We start from the raw sequence: 22332 nt of genomic DNA, 5'->3' as shown, positions 1-22332 counted from the left end.
ATCTTATTTTATCGACCCAGTTATCAATTCTTCAATTTTATCAAATATATATATCAGATTTATTTTCTTAGCTATGATTTAAATAGGTTTAAGGTTATGATTTTTAAATCATAGTTATGAAAGATAAGATCTTATATACGATATCTGAATAATATTTTATTTTCTAATATTGTTTTTGTTTTTAAATATTTTTTATTCTTTACAGGTAAGCACCAAGAGAAGCCAAACTTTCCTAACTTTACTAACTCCCATCATGGTCAATGAAAGCTAATATCGTAAGTTTTTATGTCACATATTATAATTAGATTATATTAATAATAAATATCCCAACTCATTTTTTGTAACTCTTTTACATTTGCCAATGAATAAAAAAATGATTAAAGTCATTTATTCACATTTCTTTTGAATTGGATAATCGATCCTAATTTTATTCATTTTGTTAGACACGAATTTTACCGATTATTTCATTAATATATTACTCTAAATTCTTAATTATGCTTCAATAATATTAATTCTAAGAGTGCAAACTTGCAGTAAACATATACAAATTTGTTCACCTTTAGGATCATAGATATTTAGATTTATTTGAAGAAGTTATTTTTTACTTTGGGTAAATTGAGAGATCTTGGTTCAAAACTTCAAATTCACTTTTAAATTTAAAATATGACATAAGCCAAATAGCTCATAGAATTTGTCATGTATTCTGATTGCTATTGCAACTAAAATTAAAAAAAAAAAAAAAAAAAAAAAAAAAAAAAAAATTGGCGGTTGAATATTCTAACAATAAGTGAATATTATCTCACTTTACGATTGAAAGAAAGATAAGAGATGAATCTTGTCCAAGAATAGGTCTCATGAATTCGATTATAAGGTTTGATGGATAACACTTTCGAATAATTAAAAAATTATTAAAATCATTTATTTGCATTACTTTTGAATTAGTTAATCGATCCTAATTTTATTCATTTCGCTATACACGAATTTTACCGATTTATTTTATTAATTTATTACTCAAAATTGTTAATTGTGCTTGAATAATATTAATTCTAAGAGTGCAAACTTGCAGTAAACATATACAAATTTGTTCACCTTTAGGACCATAGATATTTAGATTTATTTGAAGAAGTTATTTTTTACTTTGGGTAAATTGAGAGATCTTGGTTCAAAACTTCAAATTCACTTTTAAATTTAAAATATGACATAAGCCAAATAGCTCATAGAATTTGTCATGTATTCTGATTGCTATTGCAACTAAAATTTAAAAAAAAAAAAAAAAAAAAAAAAGAAAAAAAATTGGCGGTCTGAATATTCTAACAATAAGTGAATAATTATCTCACTTTACGATTGAAAGAAAGATAAGAGATGAATCTTGTCCAAGAATAGGTCTCATGAATTCGATTATAAGGTTTGATGGATATATGAATTTTAAATTTTACTCTATATTTTATTCCAAAATATACCATACCCTATCCAAAAAAGTTGAAATTGATCTCTATTGTGTTGTTTTCTGTAACTTCCATCTTCCATCTTATATACTAACTCCTCGTGGAGCATTCTGTACATGAATCACTGTGGTACATATTCTCAAATCAGGAATTCGAAAAGTTGCGTCACGTAGAGATATACTAGCGAGAGGACTTGTCTCAACAAATATTCGTTGATCTCCTTGTTTCACCCCTTCTCGGAAGCACATAAATCTGTCGAGAATAAAACAAAATACGAGTGCAAGGATAATGCCAGATTTAGAGAAAAACACAACGACATCGAATTGAGCGAGATCTGCGGAATGTTGAGAATATTGTGCTTTAATTTAAATTGCTAACAATTTTGGTAATACATTTGATTGAAATTTTGTCTGTTGGTATGCTGGTAATATTTTGTTATGAAATAATGTCTTTACGGATACACATATGTGTTAGAGATCGGTGGCAACTTATGGAATAAACATCTATATCTAAGTATTACTAGAAACTATGCAGTAGAAAAGCAATATCACAATATTGCTTCAATTCTTCTCATATTTATTAATTTCCGAAAAATGTTATGATCTCGCTAAAAAAATCTGATATTTCAATGAAAAAGTGTGTATCAGAGCCAAAATTTGACCTTTCGTCAACTTTTTTTGAAAATGGCTTCCCTGATTTCATTTTTTTTTAAACTCTGTTTTATTCAGCAATCAGAAATACATAAGGATTCCTATGAGCTAAATTGACAATTTTGAGAACGATGTCTAAGAACTCCAGTGAGATCTTCTTAGTTCAACAATTGATAAGATAATGTGTATATTGAAGCTAATCTAAGACTAAATCTAAAGGCCATTGACGTTTCAAAAATTTAAGAGCAATTTGATGAAACCCGATATACGCTCTTTTTGATAAGTTTTGGGAGACAATCCTCCAAGCTGATTGTTTAGAATTAACAGAAAAGCAAAATGTTTCCTCCATGATTGCGACAAAAATCATGAAACAAATTTGAGATATTGTTTCTTCTATTTCAAAGATATCAATTGGTGATAGTATTGTTCAGTTTTTTCTATTGATTCTTGCTAATTAATTCTAGGTTTTACAATGTTGAGATAACTTTTTATGATGATTGAGATTGTGATGATTATATTAGATTAGTTATAATAATTTATTGAAGTTTGGAACAATGGACGTTTCAAAATTTCTTAATTCTAGTTTTGATCTATACTAACTGTAAGATGGTCTGATATTTGCTCCACTGTTTACAATAGTAAATAGTTTTCCGAAATACGTTCACTTTTTTATCTGTTAAATTGAAACAATTTATGGCTGAGATTGTAATTCAACTCAATGTGAACTCAATTCAAAATATGTAGGTATATAAACTGGAGAGCAAAAAAATATAATAAATCAATAAATTGAGAAATGAAACGGTACTTTTTCATATTAGTGAGTTAAAAAAGTCATGTATCAATATTATTATATTTTTAGTATATTATATTATTATATTATTGTCTGTGATCTTTCATCAATTATCCATTATTTTTGTTTAGTGTATTTTAATTAATATTATTATGTGTCTGTCACCATTTATCAATAATCCATTATTTTTCAATGTGTATTGTTTCATCAAATTGAGCTGTAAATTCTGCAATTTCGTGTTATTTTCAATTTTGTATCATTTGTTATTGAAACATGAGCGTTTGTGTTAAAAAACACTAAACCTTGCTATTATTTACGTTTCATTAAATTCATTTTAATGGGTGGCTTTTGCTCGTTATATTATTTTATATGGAGACCATCAGACTGACTGTGTTTAATTAAATATTGTACTGAAATAGAATAAATAGTATAAATATATATATATATAATATATATATATATAATCATCTTATTAAATTTTGAATATTTTAATTTGATGTCTCTATATATACTATACTACCCAAATTTCTCTTATAGCTGATTTCTTCATTCTTCTTTTTCTTTTGTTTTCTTCTAACCATGTTTCTTCTTCTAATTCTATTCTTCCTCAAATCAACAATTCAAATTCTACTTAACTCGGAGCATTAGTCACTTCCTCATTTTTCTCTCTTCTAACTTGTTTTATCTTCTTATTCTATTCTCTCTCTTCTAACTTGTTTTATCTTCTTATTCTATTCTCTCTCTTATAACTTGTTTTATCTTCTTATTCTATTCTCTCTCTTCTAACTTGTTTTATCTTCTTAATCTATTCCCTCTCTTCTAACTTGTTTTATCTTCTTATTCTATTCAACCTTCCTTTAGTTCTTTCTTCTTCTCTTTATCTTCGAGTGTTTTAACCGTTTTTCTTCTTACTCAACTATTCGAATTCTGTAATTTTAGTTTCAACAATACAAATTTTATGTCAATGCTAGGACTCGAATGGAGTATCCCTAGTAGAGCTTGCTACTGCCTGAGCTATGCCTGCCACATATATTCATTGACCCTTACTTATATCGTAAGATCTTATGAGATTTGAAATACATTTTTTCAATGATATATTTTCACTAAAAATAAAATATGTATGTTGAAAAGAAATTTTTTAATTTTGATTAAATCGATGACTCATCCCTAAATTAACTGTAATTTTCTACTTGACTGAAGCAATTTCGGAATGCATTCAGTTATTGTCAACTATAAATAACGTATTTCAAGCGCGTCGCAGATTCTCCTTTATTTTTCTTCGACTGTGAATTGTATTGCGCGCACTTCTCACAAATAACTCTCGGGGAAGGCACGTAAAAAGTCACGAAGTTAAAAGCACTACTACCTACATATTCAATAAACGGATGCAATTTCTAACAAATTCGGTTTTGGACATTCTTTCGATTTTACCTATTCAGCGGATGTACTGTAATTTTCAGCCCAACATTATAGAAAACAATACCTTTGTCGCAAATTCCACATTTGCTTAAGAAATCTAATTATCATGTTTAATCTTATAAAGTGATTTTATAAGTATGATTTTTTTATCTTATTTTATATATTTCCTTTCAATCATTCTTTTCGTGGATCTAGAACGTAATTTTAGTGTAACGTTTGACCAAACGTTTGGATGTAGCAATGGTTCCCAAAGGAATCAGTAAATTACGCCCCTATTCCCTGAAAGGGATTTCAATCTGAGACGAATTGCTCATAGGTGATTTGGCTTACTGTTTTATGGCTGTAGTAAAATAGTGATTTTTATAATATATATATATATATATATATATATATATATATAAGATGAAATAGAAAAAAATTAACTAGGTCGGCAAACAAATATCTAAATATAACATACAAAATATGAGATTAGAAAAATTATATTTTAATATATTTTAAATACTAGGTATTAAAAATAATATGTATGAATATTTAAAAGAAATTAATTTGTTTTGATATTTAAAATACAACTGTAGTAGTAGCTGTTTTTCGACCATTTTATAAAGATTTTTGGGACCATTTCTTCTGCTTTACAATCAAAAATGAAAGATTATTCAACAATTTTTAATGTCAGCTATCCTATTTAAAAATTATCTTGTAAATTGTAAATAAGAAAAAGTAATAGATATTTAGTGGTTTATTTATAAGTTTATTATGCTTCTTCAAATATTTGGAGTGGAATTATTTAGATCTTTTTAAGTGGAATTGTTTATCGTCATCATATTGGACCTGGAATGTCTGTTTTTTGCACAGTTCCAGCATTTATTGAAATCAAGCCTATAAGATGTCCAAAAACTATTCTAGTCGTCTTATTATTATTGTTAACTTCCGTAGGGTAGTTATAGTAATGGGTCATTGTTTTTTCAGAAGACATCGCCACGTTTGTTCTAAACCTATTTGGTGAATTTATTTTTGCTATTTTTGTAATACTGATATTTTTTCATCGGGGAAAGACTATTTTGACTTTGAAACATGTTGTTTTCTATATATGCAAGTAAAAACTATACCGAGGTGGTATAGAACCTGATGCTTCTAATTGTAATTTAATAGCTCTAATCACTAATCCTCAGTGAGCTCTCTAAAAATATTTTTACACAAATTAATAATTGAGTGTCAGTAAAATTGTAGTTGGTTTGAATTATTGTTGGAACAATTTTTCAACATTTCACCCATTTCTCTTGTTTTGTTGTTTTTCCTGGTAACTAAGTAAAACGTACTGGTGGTCAAATAGAAACTATTGCAATAGCCATAGAGCAGTATATAACCATCCCGCAAGTTTTTCCATTGAGCTGTTGAACTCGGCTAACTCACTTTGTACCACTCAGAGGCGAATAAACATTGTTGGCTCCGAGTTACTAGTTGCTGCATAATGCACATACTAGGGCGGTCGTTCTCTCTGAACTTCTATGAACTTGGGCTCGTTACACGCCCGGCCGGCTTGAAATATATGACAGGTCGGACAACTTGGCCTTAAAGGGAATTATTACAGCATTATATCTTTTGTTGTTTACATGCAGTCAGTCACTTTTGTAGTTTTACTTACTTCCTGTCGCATTTGATTTAAACAGAATACATTTTTGTAGTTGTTAAATAGCGATCAAAGTTCTATGAGGTGCTGTGATGTGATTTTTTGAACTATTGTTATTAGAAGGCAACCCAGTATTTGAGTATTTTTGATCTGATGTGATTATTATTATTATATATTGTGCTAATGATGCCAACTGATGTGACATATGTACATATATATTACAGCAACGCTTCATTATGTTAACTTCGCTGGATGTCTATCAAGATCTATTATGTTAAGTAAAAATCTGATATTACTACTGCTTGATTGAGCGTGTAGATGTCGGAATCAGAGGTTGCTAGATCCAGTTCTTAGGGGGCGTTCATTAACCACGTGTGGCTTAAAGCAGGTTTGACAAAAAATTATGAAATATTACATTAAAGGAAGGGGGTCTTATAAGAAATCACGTATATTCATTTTCTACCACAATTTAAAAAAAAATCCATCTTTTTTCAATTTAAGATTTTACTATGTTACTATTTTTTCTTACGTGAAATATAATAAATAATGATAATAGGATAATAAAAGTTTACGTGATGTGTAGTTGGGGAGGAGGGTGATTTTAAATATTTTTATGTATCACCAAGGGGGACGATGGGGGGTATCCAAAAATCTTTTGAAATCGGATCACTTTGATGATCTTTTGAAAAATCTTTTGATTAAGTGACATCTCTTTACTTAAAGAGTACTGCTAGTTCAAAACTTTGCTTATTTACTGCAAAACCAGTGGTTTCATTTGACTCAAAAATGGTATTCATTCTTGTAGTCTTTACTCAAAATAGTATGCAAATTTGTTGACTGTCTGTTTATGACTAAAACTCAAAAGTTGCATGTTTATTTATGCTTCTCTAAAAATTATTCTGAAAAAATTTAGTCATTTTCTTCTATTATCCAAAACTTTGGACATATAAAATCTATAGAAAGAGATTTGTATAAATTGTGAATATGTTTCATTCGATTCATTATTATTAATTCAGGTATGCAATAGCAAAATCTATTATCATACTACCAAAAATAACCTAACATAGCTTAGGTAAGCAAGATTCTCATTATGGGAACGTACATGCAGCTATAATGAAAACATAATACACATAATTATAACATTACATCGTGAAGAAAATAACACTTGATTGTGATTTTAGAATATACGTAAGCATTTGGTTATATCTTTTAGCAAATTAACTATTTGCTTTTTGTGTTATTACAGATAACATAAGAATTCACATTTGTCAAATGACAAAGAATTAATTGTCTTAGTCGATATTAAATTTAAAAACATGATTTTGCTGGGTGTGCGGCATATATTTTTCAATGTAGTATTTGCCGCTGAACAACTATATTTTTTTTTTTTTATTATTTTATTTTCAATAGCAACCAGAATACAGGACAATTCTATGAGCTATTTGGCTTATTCACTCACACACATACACACACTTTCAAGCAAACATAAAAATTAATGTGATGATAATTATATTGATAGTTAGAGAATCACTTTAATAAGTGATTCAACAATTCTGTTCATATAAAGTTATGGTAGTTCTAAAGGTCCTCAATATTATCTTTGGGCAGCTTTTTCTTCAGTCTTCTTGACATTGAAATTCTTGAACCGGAATCTAAACTCATTTTTTTTGGGTTAAATGGCAAAAAAATAAAAAACCGACAAAATCTCCAATCAAGTGGACCTATTATATATGTATTATTACCTTTTTTGATACTTCTCAAATATACCATTGCATCTTATTATTTTATTCAACTATGATTTTGACTTTAGGAAATTATATTCGTGTAAATCGCATTATAACCCTGAAAAATCGATAAGCTGTTGATCGCATGTATCAACCTGTGCTATCTGTCCGTAAAATCAATCTAGTTTAAAGTTTATTAATTAAGATCCGTCTCAGCGCGAATTTTCTCCAACCATAGTGTGTGTTAGTATATAATTGTGAATCGGTAAGCACGAACTGTAGCCGTTACACCTGCTTTTGCCTGCGTGAGACCATTCCGTCTTCCACCTAGTAATCAATTTAATTGCTTCGAGGGTAGTGCTTCTGATATCGAACAGATCTCAATTGATTTTCTGTTTTGGGTAGGGAACCCGTAATGAACTTTAACATTGCTAGACAAAAGACGTGATTCCTGAACCATGATATTGTAAGCCACCGACACTGTGTCTATCTTTGACTGATCATTATTGTAATGATGGGACCGATTTTAATTGAACAACGACGAATCAGTATTGTTCTCTTTTGTTTGGTATCAGTTGTTAGTTTAATTAGATTTTCAATTAAATGAGGAGATTTGAGCAAAGAGAAACAACGTGGAATAAAGAGGTTGTCTGCTTATTTTACTTTGAAGATTTTTAACCTTCGAAGCATAATAAGTAGCCATTCAAACTGCAAAGTTTTGCAGTTTGGTAACAGACAATTTTCATAGGTTGTCAATGAATAATTACATATACTAGATGACCCGGCAGACGTTGTCCTGTACCCACGTCTAACATTCAAAAGTTTCAATTTTTTTAATATCCTATCCTTTTCGTTTTAATATCCTATTTGATGTCTTGCCTTTGTGATGTATGTATGGTCTTAACATAAGCAGTATGAGAAATTCAGAAAAAAATAATATAGTATCTGCGGTAAAAGAATAATATCACACTTGTTTTTTTCACACAACCTAGTTGTTTCAATAATTTACTCTATAATTTTCATAATCTCGTACGATATATTAGTAGCTTTTTGGAAATTTTAATTTGAAAGGTACATTTTTTTACTAATAATTTAATAAACATTATTGTTTATGTTCATATCTTCAATCTAAGTTCAACTTACTAAATATTCCATATCCAATGCCAAACAAATGAATTTTTGACACTCGTAACAAAATTCTAAATCAAAGTTTTTTTATAAGTAGAAATATTTTTTTGTATTGTTAAATAATTTAGTAAAGTAAACCAAAATGCAACATTCACAAGTTTAAAAAAATAATAAACGGAATTACATCATTTTATCTGCCAAACATATGCCGTTGACTCTATCTTATATTATTTTAATTTCTGGCGCATCTCACCTGCTGCTCGGCAATAATAAAGTAGACATTACATTTTTCTTGTTATTATATTCTAATATTATCTAGACTCATAATTTCAGATAAATTCAAAATTCATGTGAATTGACATTTCTAGTAGATGACAGTTCAAATGTTTTTAATGTCAAACAATGATAAAGGATCTTTGTAATTTTTGCCATTTATACTATGGCTACTATATTACTATAGTTTTATTATTGTTCATTAAATCTTAAAAATTTTCTTTGACAAACTCTAAAAAGAATTAACAAAATTCCAATAACCGTTTAGAAAAAGGATCAAATCATACACCCGTACAGAAGAATTTTTTGTAGATAAGAATATATATATGACTGATTCATTTTTTTTTGTTTATCCTGACGGCATTCACTCTGTCCTGAGGGTAATCCACTCTGTCCTGAGGGTAGTTCCAAAACAACGGCAGTAAATCATATTTGGGATAAACAATCAATTAATATCAGACTAGTTGCCAATATCTTTTAATTACTTTTTTACCAAAATCCCCATCAAAATGTTAAAAATAAATGATGTGACAGAGATTCAAAATGAATCTAGGCATTAGAGAATCCTCCCTAAATCCATGGAGTATCAGCTCAAAGCCACATAGAATCGTTCTATATTGTTATGGACTATTTATAAAATCATAATGAAACAAAATGATTAACTTTCATATAATTGTGTCAATCGTAAATCCCAAATTACAACAAATATTAAATCTTCCAATGGCAAAACTAACCGGCGCTAAAATATTATCTAACCTCTTCTCCTATTTCCGCTGATCCGAAACCGTAGGTGAGAGAGCAATGAGCTTTCAAGCGAAATGCACGGACTTACAAAAATAGAGTTTTGTAATAAATTGTCTGCACTATTCGGGGCATTCATCACTGACAAAACTTAACGCAAAGAAAGCAACTCATGATGCAGAACAATGTAAAATATGCACAACGGAGCGGCGGCGGCAAAATAACCGCGCACCTTGGGCCGATGACACACGAAACCGAAAAATGTAAAGAATAATAGATTTATATATAATAATTGAATATATCTATATATATATATATATATATATATATATCAACATATATAAATAAATCATGATATATATTTAGATATTCTATAAAGAAGTGACACTACCTTGTTATCACAAGATAATCGGTATCTAGCCGATACTCCAGACAATTGATAAAAGTTGATGATATGATTAAAAATTAAGTTTTTTATTGAAAATAGACTATTTCGATACTGAAAATAACAGTAAAACAATTTTTACTCTAAACCGAATCATTCAAATCGGTTGGGCGGTACTCCCGAAAACTTCGAAAAAAAATGTATGTATCCTCATTTACATACATACACCCATGCTTTCTAAGGTATGCCAAAATATTCAGAAACTTCTGAAACGTGAAAATATGCAAAAAAATCACTTTCGATTTTTGGACGATTACAATAACACCCTACGGGAAGTTAAATATTAATACAAGGCTTTGCAATGTATTTTTTAAAAATGCTGTTAACTTATACTTTCAAATATTAAACGTTATGTATGCTTCTATTTTTCATGTTAGTTTTTGGAAGTTTTTGTTTATTCTCTTTTATTGAATTTGTGAGTTAGCGTCTATTGACAAATATGAACAATTTAAGCTGTGATTAATTTTCTATTGGCTAAAGCAAAATATAGAATTATTTTCCAATTTTACGGTTGTATTGATTTGTGAACAGTGGGTTATCATCCGGTAAATTGACAATGTGTACCTACGGCCTTACACCTGTCTTTTAGTGTCTGTGCAGAGTATATGAAAGTAAAGGCGTACACCTAAATTGAACATGCATATAATATTTATGAAGAAGTATATTCTACAGTCGTTCGTGGTAGAAGATTGTATATTCCGAGTATGGCATATTGTGTACATATCTCTATCTACTAAAAATTTGAGACGTACCATAATTTTTAAGGTATAAATATTTGATTCATTCAGCAACTGCCTACCAACAAATGGTGGGTAATTTTATTTTATTGTAATTTGGTTGAATTTTTAGTAATGTGGCGAACACCAAAATATTTCATTTACATTGGCGAACACCATATATTTTATTTACCTCATTGCTATATATTCACAAATCAAGTACACATCTTGAAACAAAATATGAATTTACATTACTAGTCGAGCGCAAAATATGTGTATAAAGATACAAGGAAACTGTGACGTCACTTGCTGAACGAGCGTTGCCGACAATCGTGGAACACTCCCAATTGATTAAATGTCATTAAATGTCACGTGCTCCGCCTTGAATTAAAGCTTGTGCTAGAAATTGTTGAATTGTGATGAAGAAAAAATTATACTCATTTTAAAATGAAAAACGTATGAGGGAAAGCAGTCCATGTAGGTAAGGTCTATAATTTACACTGGATTACTCTTTGACACCGCAGAATGTTTATGAAAAAGACTATGGAATATGTAATAGTCGATTAGCGTGTTTTAAAAAAATATATACCAGTGATTACAATATATGTTTCATAAAAATATTATTAATTCTTTTCATATTTTATTTTGTGAGTTGTTATCTTTTTGACGCTCACCCTAGTGCATTCCTTTGTTCAAAATAGAGAATTGAATCACTTATTGGAATAGATTTTCATCTTACTATGAATATGTATGTACCTAAAAGTGTACTCTAAATTTGCTTGTAATATCTACACAAAGTTTGTGTGTGCAATACCTCAGATAGTTTCGGTACTCAACTACTTCCAGTTTGTGCAACTTGTTGTTTAATTACTGCTAATATTCGTAGAGTTATCTATGCGAACTGCATACAACGTCTGCTTTTTACGTCAAACTAGAAGTCTGAGTTCGCTTGAATAGTTTCAGAATTGCACGTAATAGTACTGTCATAAATTATTAATTTTGGAACAAAAAATATGTTGGAGGGATTAGTTACCTGAGATGTCCTAGGATGGCGTTGGTCTACTCTTGCTAAGTTACTTTGCTCTTTGTATTTATTATATTGTACTATTTTAGCCTATGGTCTTACTACGTGATTTCATATATACAAACTTTTTCTTTTTCAAACTGCCACCTTGAATCATTCAAAAATGCAAAAGATTTAAGACACCGTAATCTGTAATTCCACGTTTCTGTTTTTATTAAAATATCGTGCACAGAACTACGAGGAAAGTAATATGACAGTCTCTTGGTAATGTCGCTTGTACAAATGCTACTCATTTTTAAGATAATATCGTAATAAGAATATTCTAGGGAATGTTATAACAAAAATATAAATGTGTAGCATTTGTCATTTTGAGTGAAGATTACCAATGTATTCATAAATGTACTCTCTATCTTTATGACGCCTGCTGGCTATGCTTCTGTTTATTAAAAATGGTCGAAGCTGGAACAGATTTTGTGGAGAAAATATAGAGAATATGAACTTAAAAATTAGTGATGTGCCGACTCGAAAATTTCCTGATTCGAGTGATTCGAATCAGAAAAAAACCTGATTCGAATCATGATTCGAATCAATTCGAATCAAGTTCATATATGAACAATTATAATTTAAGAGAAGAAATAATATCATTTTAATAATTTTATAAGTGAAATAATTAATTTAGCAAGCAATTAATTCCAAAAAGTGCAGAGATGAATACATTTATACTATATATATAATAATAAACTAGCTACAAATATAACTAATATTTCAAGTGAATTTACAGTAAAATATAACCAAACACTTCTCTATCACTAAAGCATATAAAACAATATTCTTAATCTTACGTTGAACGAATGCATGTGTATATTATTGATTGTTTAGATCTAATCTAAACAGGGAGCTGAATCTAACGTCTTACGAATGACTTAAAATTCAATCCACTACTGTAAAGATTGATATTATTTCATTTGTTTGAATTTGCCATTACTTGCATAATTAAAATATAATAATTTTGTATGTGTATAAAACTCGTTGTGTAGTTTATTTTGATAATAATTAAAATCTAAATCGCGTATTTATTATCTAAATGAGTTTTTGATATTTCATGAACAAATTTGCTCTCAGCGCTTAGTCAAAAATAAACAAACACTCAAGACCCATACGCACTGCATCTCCATAAGTCGATACGCTAAACACGGACACATGTTTCGAACTCAAGTCGGTATGATTCAGTTTGAGTATGAACTCGGATAAATTCATACCGACTTGAAGTCGGGATAAGTCGGTTTGAGTCATAGGAACTCGAATTAATTCATAACGACTTGAAGTCGGGATAAGTCGGTTTGAGTCATAGGAACTCGAATCAATTCATATCGACTTCAATGCGGTTAAAGTCATATAAATTGGAGTCGGGTGATACATTTAAGCGTATTAAAGGCGGGTGACTCGCATGATTTAATTCAAGATTTATTTTTTATATTTATTATTATTATTTTTTATATTTATCATTATTATTATTTATATTATTATAATATTGAATTAAATTAAAACATTTTTTTTATATTTATGAAAATTTGTGTTCACACATGTTTTATCACAGTAAATATTTCGCGGCTTGATACGAGTTGATTCGAATCAAGTAAAATCTGATTCGAATCAAGTCGTTAAAGGCTTGATTCGAATGATTCGAATCACTTGATTCGACTTGGCACATCACAAAAATTAATAATAAAAATATATAACTCGATTTTTAATTGTTTAATCAAATATGGCAACAAATTTCGATGGTTTCTGTAAAACTTTCTATGCAATTCGTAAATTTTCTGTATAATCTATTATTAGTATTTATTACATTTAATGGATATTAACTAGAATAAAAATATTTATTTCTAAACGGTACCTACAGCATTTAGTAATTTTAAATCTTGTTTAAAATACAGAAAAATCTAATAAAAATTATTGCGCCTAAAAAATTTCAATATCAACAATTGTCTCCACTCACTATACATATGCTTATTCAATTGTTGTAATTTTTGTAATTACAAGATCTTTTTTACAAATTTCTAATAACAGTTCATAGTATAAACTTCATTTTTCATAAAATGTTTCCTTGACATAGATTCAATAATATACATATTTATTTATGCATTTTCCAATGAATTTCTATTATTTCATATATGTTACAAACTCGTAATTCACACAAATATTTTGATAAAACAAATGCGTTTAATAGAATTATATTCTGGAATAGTTCATTTATGGAATTCATTTTAATACTGTAATTTATTGCTAAATGTGATAATGCTTTACAGTATTTATATGAAAGTAACTCATGTAATGCGATTTGTTCCAGCGTCAGTACTTTTCATAATTTTGTAATTGATATAATTACATAAACTTTGTCGATACTCTTGTTTTTAAGAGTATTTTATCAGCTGAGTTAAACAATAAACACCAACTAGATTCAGGAAAAATAGTGTGAGAGATTTTTCATTGCCATTTCAAACCGCAGTGCCCGAAAATGAGATATTTTTAATTGAAAACATATTTTTGATCTATCTTTGCAAGTGAAAAAGTACGTCGCCTCTGCACGATGTTAGTTTGTCCAGAGCACGATTTAAACTTACGACCCCATTCACACAAGTTCGTGAGTTTAACCTTTACACCATGGAACACCCTCATAATTGCATATATACAATTATTTTCTTTATTACCAAAAATATAAAAGTTACCCCTCCATGTGGTTCTGATATCGCAGAAACCATGAATGCAAAATAATTTAATTCAATTCTTCCGCCGAAATTTGGGCATAACCCATCTGAAATTCCTCTACCCAAGGAAGGCTATAAAAGCAACGTCTGAATAATTATTTTGTGATCTCGACGGTTTTGAACGAGATCAATAATATCGACTATAAAGTAGCTTTATGGGCCATTTCTCATATTTTATTTCCTTCATTTTCGTATTTTCGTTCCTCCGTTGGGATTATTTTATGTATTTTGAGCGACTATAAAAACGGATGTGCAAAGTGAAATGTAAAATATTCAAATTTGAACTGCATGTTTGTGACGTGATTTAATTGGGAGGGTGAAAATTAGGCTTTGAAAAATTTATGCATGATTTTTAGATCAAGAGTCAAAACTTTAGAATACAGCAGTATCCTAAAATGAAAGCCTATCTGGTCAAAATTGTACAAAAATCACATAATCATCCCATTGATGGCTTTGGCGCAATTGTGAACGTCCAGCTTTGTGTTCTCAGAAAACCGGGTTCAAATCCAATTTAATTTTCAATTATATAGATGATGATACGTTTCGCAGTTAAACTAATAACCCTTGTTAGTATTAATGCAATTAGATAAAATATATCATAACTATTCCAATAAGGACTACCACGGATTTTCTTATTACATAAAGAATAACTAGAAAATTGAAACAGAAACAAAATTTTAAAAAACTAAGCAATACGATGGCTAAAGATATTTATAACCTATGATATTACTCAATGAATATTATGATGCAAAATTATGTACGTGTTTCGAAAAAGAGGATCTTCCTAGGCAAAAATGAAAATACAAGAGAAGAGAACATATGACATATGAACAAAATTTACAAATACAAAAGAATTTATTTTATCAAATAGTTACTAATTTTGAAGAGTAAACTTGGATATTCACAATAATGATAGAAATCTTGTTTATTCTGAAATAATAACTTTGTATGATATGATATTATCAAAAAGTGAAAAGTATCATTTTCTTTATTAATGCTTTTTTTGTTCAATTTAATAAAGTAAAATGCTGAAAAACGTCTCTGAGATAACTGTAGCGATGTATTAGCATTACGGTAGTCTGCCCAAAGGCAGGTCCATGGTACGGAAACCACCGTAAGTCAATCATTTGCTTTCTTCTTCCTATTCCTTTCAGTTTTCCTATTTTAGCTTCGACGACCTTGTGCAGAAGGCACTCTTTTTGCAGAAGGGTCCTATCCAGTTTCCTTTTTTCAGAATTGTCTCTTCTGCCCCCAGTACCACATTTCAAAATTCAACAACATTATGAAGCTTTTTAAATATGGACAATATAAACAATGGTTTTCAATAATCTTAACTATCGATTGATAATCTGGAACATGATCAGTTAAAAATTAGCAGTGCGAACGTACCTAGGCGAGAATATATTCTTAACTACCTTACTGGAGAAAAAAACAAAAACTTAATTATCTATTCCGGGATAAAGCGATTTACTTTTCTCAATTCTCTAGAACACGTAGAGATTTCCCGGCGACTAATCCCGACACGACTATTTTCGAGCAACTTTTCCGGAGCAATCCTATAACACTCGGACCGAAGCAGCACGGTCGCTAAGATCTCGCCTAAACTCCTCTGCATTGCGTCCTATATCCCTCTTGTACACTTGTATCTTTGTTGTATGTTAATCAAAAGCGAACTTGTAACTTGTTTCTGGAAATATCAATGGTTCCCAAACAGTTTAATCGCACAGGAAGCTATACTTGAAAAACCGACACATAACCACTGACATTATTTTTTATTTACTGACATTTTCCTTAAAATTTATTACTTACTTATTTTAAATTACTAATAAATCTAGGTCAGCATTGATATTTAACACGTTAATTGCATCATTAATATTTTTATGTCGCTAATATTTTTTATACTCGTAGAAGCCTTGTCAGACTTATTTTGGTAGCTTACATACACGATTTGGTAGAAGACCACTTGTTGGGAAAAACTTTTAATATAAGGCCCTGCCAGTCATATATGTCTTTTTTCAGGAATTTTGGAAAAACAAAATGTTTCATATATTAATTAAATACTAATTACTTATTTAACTATTAATTGCTAATTTAATTACCAAGACCCATGGGGAAATTTTTCTTATATTATTGTGGCGATTAACGTGTAAATTTCAACTTTATTTTTGAAAATAATATGGATTTTTTTACCAAATTTTATGTTGTTGGTATCTGGATTTGCTAATAAATCCAGATTTAGCATTAACAATTAATTTATTTATAAGTGTAATATCAATCATTTATAAGTTTTTTACCCAACACGTTGTTGGCATTTTACCTTGAAGAAATTTGCATGGACTACTTGATATGTTTAAATAATAGATATATTTTGTAATTAGCACTTGGCATATTTTATGTCCTAATACGGGGTCGCTTTATTTAAAACTTATTTTTTTTATATTCAATTAACTTTTCGTAGACCTACAATATATATTTAAGGTTGTTAATTAAGACTAAAATCGTTAAAAAACAATAATTAGTTCCAAAGTGTCCAAGAATCCACTAATTTACCAACCAACTTATAAGAAGCATTTCCAATTGATATCTTTTGAGAATATCGGTAAAAGGTCAAATTTTGCTTATATTCATATGCACATACTCGTATATACATATTCTCATACTTTTTCCAGTTTTGCTGTGTAACAATAACAAATCAGATTTTTGGGCAAAAACATAAACTTTGGAGATTTATTTCTAATTAAGGAATGTACTAATACATAATTCAAATATTTACTCAATACTAAATAAAGACTGGTAATGCCCTAGGACAGGTCCATAAGTTGACTATAACTCTAACTCGATTAAGGGAAAAATATTGTGAGAGATTTCCCAATGCCAGTTCACACCGCAGTGTCCAAAGTGGGCTTATTTTCAATTGGAAACGTATTTTTGATCGATTCGAGTGCAAATGGATATCGTTGCTGTACGATGTCAGGTTGCTTGAGCGGGGACTTGAATTCACGACCATTATTTAAATTTATTTAAATGACACACAAAATCTAGTTATAATAGTTTGATTTTATTGCTGTTCAGATTTATTCTAATAAAGACAAAATTATTTTATTACTCTCTGTTGTTCCATTATTTGAGTTCATGGCAGAAAGCATAAATAAGCAATTACATAAACAAAAATTATGTGTACATTATTTAATTAATAACAGCAAGAAATGCACTTGCAGTGTACAGAGAAAGCTATTTAGCGTCATCGTAAAAAGCATTTTACTTAATTTATAGTAAGAAATAGTGGCAGGAAAACCAGAGTTTTTTATTCCTCTTACAATTTCCATTATCATTCCGTTTTAATCCTAGAAAATGCGTCAGCGCAAGTAAGCAAGCAAACAAAGGCAATATTGTCAGAGCCATTATTAAGATGGATAAATTGTTCTAGCAATGTTTTAAAACAGTCGTTATCAACTCTGGGTGAGTTTATCAAGTAATTAGTCATAATTCTTTGTTTTGCAACTTCTTCATTTCTTTTGTTCAGCGGATTCATATTGTTTTATCTCTGTTTGCCATCTGTACTGCTTTTCTGATTTAAACTTAATTTGATCTCCGGCGCAAAAGTTTCAGTGATAACTTTGCTATCGAAAAGTAATATCGCTTCGGAGGAAATCTACTTATTAAACAGTCATTAAATATATCGATTATACAGGTGAAAATACTATATATATATAGGGGGGAGCTAGGGGATTTTTGTAACGGGGGTAAGAAGTAACAGGCGTCTTAGAAAAAGATCTTAAACGATATTTAAATAATTTTAGCTTTGATTAAACTTGTAAACCGTACTGCATAATATTATCATAGCTACTAGTAAACAGAATTGTGCAGGTGCGTCATTTTTTACTGGTAATATCAAATTGTACTATCATGAAGAAGTATCGGTTTGCATTTTTATTATTAACTAGCTTTATTTTTCTCTATTTTTATTATTTCATATAACTTATTTTGTTTCAAATTTATAAATCTTTGATAATGTGTAACAATTTTTGTGATAGCTAAATTATTTAAATATTAATCTTGATTGATGTAATAAAATCACATCTGGGGTTAGTTGAAACAAATCCTTGAGAATAGTTGTACCATACAAGAATTGTATACAGATTCAAGTGAAAACTAGCGGCACCGTGCCTTAAGGCAAATTGCTGGAACTTCCCGTACCGAAACTAAATGTTCGAGGAATATTAAATGTTTTCAAATAGATTATAATAAATAAATACTGTAACATTGTCGAATATTTGTAAGAATTATATAAACTTAATTGCAAAGTTGAAAATATTTGTTTGAAGTATATTAGAAATTAAGTCAGAATTACAATTAAAATCTGAATTATTTTTGATACACAAAAAAAAAAAATTTTGAAAAAAAAATATTAAAAAAAAAATTGAAACAAAAAAAAATTTTTTTCCAAAGCAATTATTTTGTTAAAACAAGCAGAAAGTTCTTTGAATCATTCAAATCGGACGCTTAGTTCTCTCAAAAACTGCCATTTTTTGCACATTTAGCTCTGTATCTCCAAAACCGCAGGACCTGCCTTTGCCAAAAACTAATCACCACTTCTCCCTGTCATTACAAATTGAATGTTTTTGGATCATTCAAATCGGATGCTCCATTCTCTCGAAAACACGATTTCTATTTTCTGCACTCTTTGCTCCGTACCTTCGAAACGACTGGAACTGTCTTTGCCAAAAACTATTCAGCACATCTCCCTATCAATAGAAATCGAATATTTTTTTAGCCATTCAAATCGGTTAATCCGTGCGCTTGAAAACGTTGACGAAAAATTGTATCCATACATGCATGCACACACACACATCAAATTTTTCTAAGGTATGCCAAAATGTTCAGAAACCTTCAAAACGTGAAGATTTGCAAAAATTGTCAATTTCGATTTTTGGACTATTACAATAACTTTATTATTATTATTTTTACTTGAGTTGTTAGATTTGTTACCTAGCTCCTTTATTATAAATATACAAGAGCATCTGGATTACGTGCATTACGACAGTGCATATTAATAATTTTAATACAAATAATTGATTCATATTTCCACACATATAAAAGGCATCATAAACTGTTAATAATACTGCTAATTCATTGAAATTGCAATCTATGTTTTGTTAACCAATTTATTGATTTGTATGTATATGAGGTTAGGAAATATGGATACAGTTAGTATATATTTATGATTGGTTATTAAATGCGATGTTAAATAGTAGGTAATAGAAATCATAATGATATAGAGTTATATCATAAATGAATGCCACCAAATAATTGTAAATTCAGTTATAAATGCAGATTATAGGTTATTAACATAATCTGCATTTTTACTTCGTAATAAAATTATTGGAAATATTTTACATATTTTTTGGTTAATTAGTAGTAAAGGTAAATAAAGTACCAATTATCATTTTATACCGGATTTTTAACTAGAAAATCATTATAATAATATTATATGCTGAATAGAAAGCTTAGCACCAAATAGGTTCTAAAGACCAATATAAATTGATACTTTATACTATTTCTTAAGTAGTGTTGTTGGTTGTTTTTAAAACGACTTGATCGACTTAAAATCATTTTTGTGAATCCTATTTTAACCATGCCAATATATTCAAAATTTTGCCTATAACATCATTAACCAGTTTATAATTGGTCTACTAAATTGAACAAATGAAAACTATTTCTTTATCTCCTCAGTTAAAGCAAAAAATTCAAAAAGTACATTATAGTGTCCATAGACGATGATGCTAAAAATCAGTCAGATATTTTCCATAATTTCTGTTTAAACTTGTTTTGTTAATTTGAATTAAATTTAATAGGGATACATTACTGTAAAGGCGCTCTGATCCTCGTGAGCATCTGTTGAATATATACAGACGATGACTTTGTCGCAAACACATTGTACAATTTGGGATAAACTTTTAGCATATATCAGAAAATACATGACATACCGTGAACATGTTTGTTAAGCTGGATATTATCACTTTATTACCGCATATTCGAGAATATGTATATTTTGATGAAGGTTTGGATGGGAAAGTTATTGTTTCATTCGTATTCACTTAACATGAATAAAATTTCAATTGACAGAAAAATTATATTTTCTATATTATGTGGTCATCAACTTATTAGCACCAACCAAAAAAATATCATTTATTACTTTTATTCTAATTCCGACTCTTTTCTTTTTTCCAGATTTAACTTATCAAAATCCACCACTATACATTATCTCAAAATGCAGTCAAAAATCACCCGCGCTCTTCTCGTCTCACTTCTCTTCCTGCTGCTGCGATGCATCCAGGATTGCTCTGCCATCACCACTCGCCGTCCCATAGGATCTTCATCGGCTGTCATCATTTCATCATCATCAGGAATAGTTTCCCCGTCTTCCCCAGAAAGCCAACTAGCTGGTGAACAAAGGTTTGCCATGGAACCTCAAGACCAGACTGCCATCGTTGGATCCAGAGTCACATTGCCATGTCGAGTTTTGGACAAGAGTGGACAACTGCAGTGGACGAAGGATGATTTTGGATTAGGGACACATAGGAATTTAAGTGGATTCGAAAGATATTCGATGGTTGGAAGTGATGAAGAAGGTATGTAAATTATTACCTTTATACGAATACGTTGTGGTAATAATGTTCACTGCGCTTGTTGATGCTTACTTTTATTTTAAAATGATAATATAATTTGTTCGAAATCTAGAATAAAGTGTTGAAACTACGATACAATTACAAACTTTATAGTGCAATAAGTTTGTCTTATTTTAAAACAATATTAGATAATACCTGATCATAGTAAAATCGTAGATAAATCGATTTCTTTAATTGGATATATTCTTAATAAATGTGATAAATAAAATCCTTCTTTACAATTTGAGTGCTAAATCATAATATTTAAGCCAATTCTTATAGAACTTTTTTGGCGATGTATATCATGGTCTTATAGATCTTACTGAAATATTGCGGCCTTACGACAAGTAGTTTAATTTTAAAAATTTATCAAAGTTTGGGGAAATGAGTAGTTTTTTGACGTTTGTAAAAATTAAAATTAGACGATTTACTTGGTATAATCATAGAGTACTTGGTCTTAATGATCATACTACACCATTAAAGTCCTATGGAAAATGGTTCAAGTATAAAAATTTTGGTTTTTGAAAATTTGCTTTTAGAAAATACTCAGAGTTAACGTGTTAGTTCTTTTTCAATTATGTGTAATAAATCCACTCGGAATACTTTTAGTCACTTTTAATTCATTTTTTATTGATTAAATCGATTATTTAAACATATCGTGAAGTTCATGTAACTTGCCTCAAGGCAAAATACCAATACCAACTAGTTTATGATATAAATTATGATTTGTTCCTATATGAAACCAACAGTTTTGGGGTTATAGTTCTATTATTATTTTGTATCCCTCTGGGGTTATATTTCTACTCACCCATAAGATATTAGTTTTATTGCATAAGATATAATGTTATCTAGCCAATTCATAAACAAGCTGAATTCGCCCTCGAATATCTTGGATTACAAGACACGTCCGTTTT

At 29.4% G+C, this 22332-nt stretch overlaps 1 protein-coding gene across 1 annotated transcript in view; it reads left to right on the top strand.

Moving 5' to 3' along the window:
* Window positions 1–251: 251 nt before the first annotated feature.
* The window catches only part of LOC113386228 (irregular chiasm C-roughest protein), a 35022-nt gene continuing 12941 nt past the window's right edge, over window positions 252–22332 (top strand). Inside the window, exons 1-2 of the mRNA XM_026624020.1 lie at window positions 252–275; window positions 20982–21382. Coding sequence (XP_026479805.1) covers window positions 21022–21382 — 361 coding nt within the window. The 5' untranslated portion in view covers window positions 252–275; window positions 20982–21021. The remainder of the gene's footprint in view (window positions 276–20981; window positions 21383–22332) is intronic.

Source organism: Ctenocephalides felis, unplaced genomic scaffold, assembly GCF_003426905.1.
Source record: "Ctenocephalides felis isolate EL2017-DRISC unplaced genomic scaffold, ASM342690v1 CF-g0.4_SCAFFOLD_03571, whole genome shotgun sequence".
In the NCBI taxonomy this organism is placed as follows: Eukaryota; Metazoa; Arthropoda; class Insecta; order Siphonaptera; family Pulicidae; genus Ctenocephalides; species Ctenocephalides felis.
Note: the sequence above shows the minus strand (reverse complement) of the source record. Positions and strands in the feature narration are given on the sequence as shown.